At 39.8% G+C, this 9831-nt stretch overlaps 1 protein-coding gene across 1 annotated transcript; it reads right to left on the bottom strand.

Moving 5' to 3' along the window:
• Nucleotides 1-859: 859 nt before the first annotated feature.
• RESF1 (retroelement silencing factor 1) lies at nt 860-9473 on the bottom strand. The gene is given in 6 exon segments (XM_090272992.1): nt 860-1369; nt 1372-1675; nt 1677-1797; nt 1878-2904; nt 2965-3048; nt 4392-9473. Coding segments are annotated over 6 exon segments (6783 nt in total). The 5' UTR covers nt 9421-9473; the 3' UTR covers nt 860-1151.
• Nucleotides 9474-9831: the final 358 nt, after the last annotated feature.

Here is a 9831-nt window from a genome sequence, read left to right as displayed (position 1 = left end):
TACCCTGTCCCTAAACGGATATGGAATCTCAGGGGTCCAGGCCCTAAGGAGAGGGGCCAGGTCAGCCGGTACAAGGTCTGTGCCCAGGGAAGCTCCTTGGACCGGTGAGTGCAGGACTACACAAGGTTAAGGAGACAGTTAAGCCTCGAGAGCCATTATCCCACCTTAAGAGATCCCAGCATTAGAGTCAGACAAAAAGAGAAAACTTTGGTCCAAAATTTGTAGGAAAAAAGAAACCCTGAAAGTTTAAGAGCCGTTGTCCTCCCAGACAGAGGACAGGTTAGGTAGATACACTGCATCTAGAGGTTCCAGATCTGGGGCTTTCTGGAAAGGACTCAGCCTCCTCTGTGGCCCCTACTGTTACTGCCCTGGAAACTAATCCTGCCCTGCAACTTAATTACAAGGAATAAAATTAAAAGTATAGTGTACAAGGCCATATAAGGAGGAAATTTACATTACACTCATGTCATTTTTGTATCATTTTGTTATATAAAAGGTTGTTTAAATTTTTCTTTTGCATGTAAGTGAAGATTAGAATATTTGGTCAACTGGATATACTGTTAGGATCTGATGCTTGCAACTGCATCAAAACACAATACAGAGATTTACAATGAAACAAAAGCTCCAATCTGAAGAAATGCCAGGTATGTACACTTGGGGATGTGGGCCCAGGAGGGGCACCTCAAGCCAGGGGTAGGGAGAGTCACACACTTGATTAAATGGAGAATTGGGATGTCAGCATACCCTGTAGCTGGTAGCCTCCTGCCAGGCCAGACACCTGATCCCTGCAGGAGCCTGTCCCCTCAGTCCCCAAACCCCTATGCATTTGCTACCACAGAAGACCCTGCCAGAGCAGTTTTAAGGCACAAGAAACTTTGGGAACACCCATTCCACAGGATGCAGAAGGCACATGAAAGGGGCCAAGGAGGAGCAGGCATACTGTCCATGGGTCACCAAGAGCCTGAGGCTGGCACTCAATCTCCCAATGGTGAACAAGGTGAATTAGATTTATTTTTTTTACAAAACAGGTGACCTGATTTTTCATTTAAAAAAATCTCTGATCTTTTAAGGTTATTTCAGCTGTTTTTAGGTGGATGAAATGATGAAGTTATAGGTGCAACTGTCTGGCAGGCTGGCCTTGGTGGTGGAGCCTAAATGGTGGACTTGGAGGACACCCACAGGCGGTTGTTCTTGCCCAGGTTGTGGTTGTGCAGGTAAACAAGCACTTAGAGGGCCTCCTCCAATGAACGCATCTGGGTCAGCGCCATCTTGCAGTCCTTTAGGAACCTGAAGAATCCTTTGACGATTTTGCCATTGCTGGAGAAGAATATCTTGAGGTTGTGCTTGGATATGGAGGGCGGAATTTTGGAGAGGCTGAAGGCAGGAAGATGTTCTGAAGTTCTTGGAACCTGGCTTCTTGAAACGGTGAGGGGTGAGCTCCCCAGTCCTTGGTGAGGCCCTGGTCCTCCTGGCCGTCAAGGAGCAGCTGCATGTTCCAATACTTGGACAGTGTAATGTGCACCCATTTCCCATGCAGTCTGTGCCCGTTGAGGTAGCTCACGGCCAGCTGGGCCTGGCTCCTGCCTGCCATCTGCGCCAGGGTGTTATTATTGAACAAAATCTTCACCCTCTGCACATCGCCATACATGCCAAAAATGATAAAGAGGCCTTGGGGGTGTGACCATCTTGGTGTCAAGGTTGCTGACCAATAGGACAGAATTTCTAGCTCCTGCCAGGCCTAGGATGGTGATCTGGCCTGCTGTTGCTGGTGCTGCTGCCACCACTGCCGCTGCCACCGTTCCTGCTGTTGCCACTGCTACTGCCGCTCCTGCTTCCACCTCTGCTGCCACTGCCTGGGTATGAGGGTCAAAGGGGCCAGGGACCCTTGCACATGGGGAACAGAGGGACCTGCACCTTGAGGAACGGCAAAGGTAGGAGGGCAACCAGCTCCTACATACAGAGTGTCGGACGTTATACCAGGTACACCGAAGGGTACGGTCATGGTCTGGTCCAGTGACGGCTGGCTGCAGGGCAGGTCAGAACGAGTATAGTCTCGTCTCTTGTCATTGTTGTACCCGACGTTGAGGCTGGTGAGCTTGGAAAAGTAGATGCGGAGTGTACAAATATAAATGTTCTGCTTGTCCAGCAACAGCTTGGCCTGCTTGGCGCTCATGGGTTCAGCATACTGCAGCAGTGCCTGGAACTGGTTCCTCTTGGTGAAAGTGATAATTTTCAGGACTGTGCCATATTTGGAAAAGATTTGATGAAGCACGTCCAGGGCGACCGGGTAGAAGAGGTTCTCCAGGATGATCCTGAGCACCGGGCTCTTCCCGGTATCTACAGCAGCCGAGGCAGCCAGCACCAGATTCCTTGACTCAGCTGGGTTCACCGCATGCATGGCTGCCTGGACCTGCTCCTGGTTGGGTGAGTTGTTGGTCTTGAGCTCATGGTTGGAAAACTCGATGTTGATGGGCTGGCTGCAAAGCATGGGTGTCACCGAGGTGTAGTAATTCATCATGGTATTGGCGGCCTCCTTCGTGTTCATCTCAATGAAGGCCTGCTCTCTCCCTTTCAGCATCAGGAGGTTGGTGACCTTCCCAAAGGGTAGTGCCAGGGAAATGACCTTGTCCTCAGTGACATCACTGGGGAGCTTCTGGATATGGATCACTCTGGAGAGCACGCCCGTGCATCTGTTATCGCCTTTGACGTTCTTGCTGTCATTTCTGTTTGCTGAGGAGGCCGAGTTGGATCTGTTAGTAACACAATCAGGGAAAAGCTCGCCCGATACCCGCTTTGTACCAAATGCAGTGTCTGGGACAATGCTGTCTATTGCACACACAAGAGACCCGTGGGGGACGGAGTAGAGGCGTTCAACTTCATAACAGTTTCATAAGTATAATCCATCTTATATATTAAACAGAGTAACAGAGAAGTGAAGAAAAAAATTAAAAATGATGATTTTACCTATTTCTTGGTTGGCTTCTGGAATCCTTTTCTCCTCAGGTGCACCTTTTATCCAGTCTTCTTTTGTGCTTTTTATTCCTGTAACTATTTAAATATTAATTTTCAGATTTCTAGATATTGCTATTCAGCACTTTTAGTACTACAACAAAGGAAAATCAGGAAGGCTTACTGTTATCCTTTTAAAATAAAGATATCTGCATGTTTATTTATATTTAAAAAAAGAAAACATTTAAAAAAAGGAAATCAGGTAGGCTTAAAATAGATTTTAGAAGATACTAATATATTCACATAATTCTAAAAGGGCCCAGAAAAAAATGCTTCCTCCCATTTGAAGTGCCTATATATCTTGCATTTGAAAAACCAGTTGCTTTACAAGTTCACGTTCACCATGTAATTATTTTTCTCAAACTTGGGCTGAACACCAACACATTTCACAGTAATAAGGGCACATGACAGAAAATATTGTTCACATTGCCCCAACACTTTGAATGTTTCCATTACATCCATACCTCAAATTCTGAGGATCTAGTTAAAACACCAAATGAAAGCACCAGTACTTTACAAAGCAAACTTTTCACTCTCTTAAATCATATATCTCTTTCACCTTCCAAGAAAATGTACTTTATTTACACTGTAACTTAATGTACCTGAACAGGTACTATCTTAAAAAGCACAGGAAAAAACAGATTTTCATTCAAATCCTTTAGTTTTTCAATCTAGGTCTCTCAGAGAAATATTTTAAATATAATGCCCACAACCCCTAACTGTTTCTTTACTACCACAAATAACTAGTGAACTCTTTTCTCCTTTTCTCCTATACTACATTGAGAATTCTATCAACCAGCTAACCACCAACAGTCATGTTTGCCACTCTGGCTTTGGTGACTTAACATTGAACAATGAATCTTCCACGGTCCTCCCTTTCATGAGTAGACTGGACATTACCACTTTAACTTTAGTGATAAAAAGTCAACAACTTCTTCAAAGATGGTAATAAGTTGAACATTTTATACATAGTATTTTAAAAAGATTGCTAATAATCATTACGTATCTCAAATTCACAGGACTATGAAATTACAACTTCAAAGGGGAATCAACAACTCTTAAAATAACATACACATTTCCAACTTAATGGAATATTTTCCCACAATATAGGATTCTTGGTACAAAAGGAAATCTTTGTATTTGGCAGACCTTACAATTTTATATGCCTTATCATTCATACAAACTTAGTACCATTTACAATAAGGGAAAGATAAAACAACTATTACCCAATAAACCATTGATTTACTGAGAAAAACAATAGCAAAAATGCTAGGAAAGCTACCCAGATGGCATTTAGAGGTGCTAACGTATTTTTTAATCTAGTGCTTTACAATTTTGTAGACACCCCCCAAAAAAGGAAGAAAAAAAAAATCATACTGAACCTTGCACAGGGGCTTGCTCCTTCTTAGGACAAGGCTGCAGATTCTTCTCTTCTTTCATGGAGTCCATACTCTTATTAATCAGTCCATCTGGACATAATTTAAACTCTAGCATGCTTTGTTTTTCGGTGGTATCCTTCTTAGGGAAAAGGCTCTTGGGTTTACTTTTCAGTCTCTTCTCTTTATCTTTATTCACCTTCTTGGATAAACCCTCTAATTTTGTGAGACAAATGCTCTCACCTTCAGTGCATTTAAATGCAACTCTGTTCAGATATTGTTTCCTTTGTTCCTTTGCTTGAGCAGACATCTGGCTGGATTCAACTCCATTCTTAACACTGTTTAAATTTTTGTCTAACTTGGTTTTATCAATCCACACTTTATCAGGTTGCTTTCCATCAACTGTTTCTTTTTTAACATTCCCAGAAAGGCATGTTTTAGACCCCTCAGGATGGTGGGTTTTGATGTTTTTGTCATGGCTTGTACAAATATTTAATGATTTAGAGGTCTCTACACTGCTACTGTGTTTCTCGTTTGATTTCCCACAATTTCCTACTTGCATAGAAAGTTTACTGACCCTCATGTATTGAGAATCACATGGTATATTTTTCCCATAGTTTTTCTTTGAAGCTTTGATGCCTGTTGTTTCTCTATGCTTCTGCCTTTGTAAATACTCCTGTGATAAAACTCTATTATTTTTAGATGAACTATTCTTGGAGCATGAGGACTTAACACTTGATATTATCTTTTCTTTAACTTTGGCTCTTTCATCTGGGTTTGACAGAAAATTACAAATTTTAAATATACTACCTCCATTTTTCTTCTCCTCTTGTTTATTATACTTCATCCTTTTAATCTCTGAATCAGGTATGCTCCCATCACCTGACTTCCTTTTTTCTGAAACTTTGTTTTCAGAGTCACCTGCTTTCAATTTTCTCTTTTCTGGCAATACTGGTTGTCCCAAAGAACCATTCTTCTTATGCAGATCTTTATTTGTCAAGAAACCAGTCTTTGCCTTTAGTGGATAGGAGTTTTGGGCTACGGACTTCCTCTTCAAGCTCTCTTGAGAAAACTTTGTTTTATTATTAGATTGAAAAGTTACCTCGTGAAATTTCAGTTTTTCTTTCCTTTTGTGACATTGCAAGGAATGTAGTTTTTTATCACCTTTAGATAAAGGTTGACTGGATAATTCTTGTTGTGTCCTTTGTGGGCTGTTTTTTGTTTTAGATGTCTCTTTTATATTTTTGCCTTGTTCTATTTCAGGAAAATGGTTTTTCTCATCTGGAAAATTCAGAGCAATCTTTGGACTGTTATTTGGAGGACTATTAAATCCTGTAGGAACATCTCTATCAGAGGCACTCTCTCCTTGCTTACAACTGTTGGTCTCCAAAGAACAGTTATCTTTACCTTTTTCTACCTTTGAAGTAGAGTTCTTGATGGAATTACACTGGCATTGTGGTACTCCTTCATATTCCATAGCAAGCCACCCCAATGCACAGCAACGCACATCATCCTTCTCTGAATCCACTATAGAATTACAACTTTCTCCATCTGTATGTACTTGTGGGTCACACTGGCTGCCTTCTTTTGTGACAGGGTTTTCTTTCTGAGATTCTGATGTGTCTGCCTCATAGGGTTGATCATCCTGTTCAGGAAATAATTCTTTCATTTGCTCTGAGTTTAATATTGTAATTTTAATTTGGTCTGTTGAGTCTTTGGAGTCACTGCTGGTTTTATCACTAAATTGATCTTTTGAGACTTGATCAGTTATTTGTCGTGCCACATAACCTCCACATTTGAGCACAGCTTCAATACCATAGGGAAACTCTTTTAAAAGTTCCGACAGCTGATCATTTGGGTATAAGGTGGATATCTTATCATCGAGAATCTCATTTCTTGTAGGATCCTGGGCAGTATAATTGCAGGACACATCAGTTCCCTGAGTGTTACTCTCCTGCTGAATAGCAGCTGATAAACACATTCCCATAGCTGTGCTTTCTTTTTGAGTGGTATGCTCCAAATCGCTTTCCTCCATTTCTGAATTTGCTTCAACGTTCTTCAAAAATGAGGATTCCAGAGGTTGTAATGACTTTGACTGATCAAGTATTTCATGTGAAACATCTGTGCACTGTACAAAATTATCTTTTTGAAAACCACAGTCTTTATTTTTATTGATGTTGTCTAACGGTTCCTTTTGCTGTCTACTACCAATCACTTGCAGATTGAGCAGAGAAGATTTCTGTGGTTCAACCATTTTCATAGGTGAGTTGAAAATTTCTGCTATTTGGGAATTATAAGAGGTATCACCTTCAACAAGAGAACATATATTGTCAATCTGTAACAAATCACTACTCACAATATCACTGTCCCTTGATTTAGAGGAGGCTTGCTGATCACTCACAAGACAGTGAATATCTGTACCTTCTGAACTACCATTAGTTGACTCACTTTGCTTTTCCTTCTGAATTAGTGGTAAAAGTTTGGTGTTTGTTGGTGTGCTTGCAACTGGTTCATTAACTTTCAAAGCAGCAGTAAGTCTTGTATTTTCTGCCAAATGATTCTGTAAGCTACAAACACTGCCTTCTTTAATAACTGGATACATTGCTTCAGGTAAAGCTTTAAACGTTATTCCTTTGACAGGCAATGTTTTGACATCTGAAAGAATTAAAGGGGACACTACAGCAATCTGAAGTTCTGTTCCCTTTGTAATAGTTGCACCTGAAGACTCATAATTCTGCACTACCACTGGCAGAGTTGTTACTTGTGAGCAGTTTACCATCTTATTCTGAGGATTTCCCAAAACTGAAAAGGGACTCTTATCACAGACTTCTACAGGCTTTGAAATTCCAACTGCTGTTCTGTTTGTTGTTGACTCATTACACTGTCTTTTTTCTGTAGGTTCTGAAGGTTGCTTTTTCCACAGAGAAAGACATGTTGCTAGCAATTCCATAGAACATTCACTGTCACTTTTTGGAGTTATTCCATTTGCTGAGGATTTAGGCTCAAAGCAAAGAGAACTGTCTGAAATCTTGGCTTTTATATTGCAAGTACTTGGAGTTTCCTTGGTCTTCAAGTTCAGGTGGTTGTCAGTGCTTTTGTTACTGGGATTCATTTCAAAACTGTATGATTTTGAATCCTCGATAGTTTCACAACCATCTTTTAATAACTTCCTCCTAATTTTATCTCCATGTGCAAGGAGATTGAGAAGTAGCCTATTTTTATTTAGATGTTTTGAAGCATATTCCTCAAAGGCCATAGACTGAGGAACAGAAGTTGTTTCAGAATTTGTCTGCACATTTTCTTCAACATTGACTAAATTTCCTGATGAAAACTGGGTGTTATTTAATGTTGCAGGAGTACTCTCAACTGTTGATGTCTTCAAAGAAGTCGTAACAACTAAATTTCCTGATGAACACTGGGTGTTATTTAATGTTGCATGAGTACTCTCAACCGTTGATGTCTTCAAAGAAGTAGTAACTTTCAAATCATGTAACTGGTCTGGCACCTTTTCTGAACACATAGAATTCATTAAAATAGAATTGACCTGGTTAAAATTTCTGCAATTGGTGTCCAAGGTACTATGTGTTCTATTAGCTTCTTCTGCAGTTTCCATTATTGTTGGTTGTTTATCCTCTGCAGTCTCTGGAGTGATTAGGGTTACCTGTGGTCCAGACTGGATTTTGGCAGTTTGTTTCAGAGACAGTTCAGAATTTTGAGCCGATTGATTATACAAGTTATTAGTTGATTTAATACAACCTGCTGCCATCAAAATATTTTTATCAATTTTAACTTTCCTTGCCAGTTCAGAAAATTTTTTTTTCATTTCTACTAATGTTTTAATATCCCTCACTAACTTTTCTTTTGTGGCACTTGTGTCCAGTACTTGATTTGAAGTTAGACTGCAAGAATCTACTCTTTCTTCTTGATTATTTCGAGCAAGAATCTGAACACCATCCACAGAAAGTTTAATGGGGTCATTAAAAGGCTGACTGACATTAGTGTTTACTTTCAAGTCACAGAAATCTCCAATTGTACTGACATTTTCATTGATGTTTTGCTTTTGAAAGCCTCTGCAAAAGTCTTTTCTTATTTCAGATATGTGTGCTTCTTGACTCTGAGAAACATCTATAGAAGAGTGGTTAATAACAGGCTGAGTATTTTGCAAAGGCTGGCTTGCATATCTACAATCATAAGGAGGAGGAGGTCTTTTGTCAATCTGAGGAACTGCATATTGATAGGACTGTACAGTTGCAGGCTGCTTTGTATATGAAGTCAGTGCAGAATTCGGAGGATATCTATTCTTAACTTGTAATGGTACAGATGGTGTAAGATTTTGTTTTCGAAGAGTAGGATTTTGTAAAAAGCTTTGTGATGGATAACTGTATTGTCTTGGAAGTGGTCTGTAATCTGGATAAGTCAGTCCACTGGCTGTATACTGTTGTACCCAGTTACCCTGTCGCTCTGATAAAGATGAGTTAAGTCTCTGGTTTCCTTGATAAGCTATAGGAACTCTTACAGAATTAGAAGGGATCACCTGTCCTTGCATTGAATAGGTATCTGATGTTACAAATTGATGCTGTAGTGCATTTACATTGGGTATATTAGTTCTAAACCCAGTTTGTTGAGATATTGTTGCGCCTGTATGAGAAAACATAGAATTCCTCACTGGTGAGTCCAACCATGTATTTTGTGCAACTCCTGAAGACATTCGCAAACTATGATTTAGTTGTGTGGGTCCTCTCATATTTGCATATGTTCTTCTTTCTACTGAACTGTGTGAGGCCACAAGTGTCCCACTACGCATATCAGACACTGAGATTTGTTGAGGAGTCCTGTAATTTCCGATGTTGTGCAGTGGCTGTGAAACTGGGTTTGCATTATTGAGAAACATACATACTGGTTGGTTATTTCCAGGAGAGTTTAAAAAACCTTGAGATGGTGTATTATTTATTAAAGTCGTCTCCAAAAAAGATGACTGGTTTTTAGGATACAACGGTGGTAAGGTGACACTCTCTGGTTTTGAATTCCAATTCATTGTTGATTTGATGTAGTAGAGGTGTATTAAACGTCAGTTTTTTTAATGAAAGGAAATCTGAAAGAAATAAAGATCTTTTATTACAAAGCTGTTTTGCCTGGACAGAACTTCCAAAAAAAAAATTAGTTTACCTTGACACCAATGCTGACTATATCTATCCTAATTCCTAACACCTCAGACTAGACAAATCCTCATCTTTAATTTGGGAAAGTAGAACAGTAAAGGACGATGTAACAATACATAAAGCAAATATTGATAATATTTCTGGGATGTTTAACAGGAATTCCTTCTACACTATACCATTAGATTTTCTTTGTTAAGTTTAAGGGATGATTACTTTCTGCCTTTATTATAAGTAGCTCTTTGTTCTAAGTAACCCATGTTAACTACTAAAAAAAGATTTAAATACTA

The sequence above is a fragment of the Furipterus horrens genome, unplaced genomic scaffold (assembly GCF_987537825.1).
Source record: "Furipterus horrens unplaced genomic scaffold, mFurHor1.1.pri manual_scaffold_4, whole genome shotgun sequence".
Taxonomy (NCBI): Eukaryota; Metazoa; Chordata; class Mammalia; order Chiroptera; family Furipteridae; genus Furipterus; species Furipterus horrens.
Note: the sequence above shows the minus strand (reverse complement) of the source record. Positions and strands in the feature narration are given on the sequence as shown.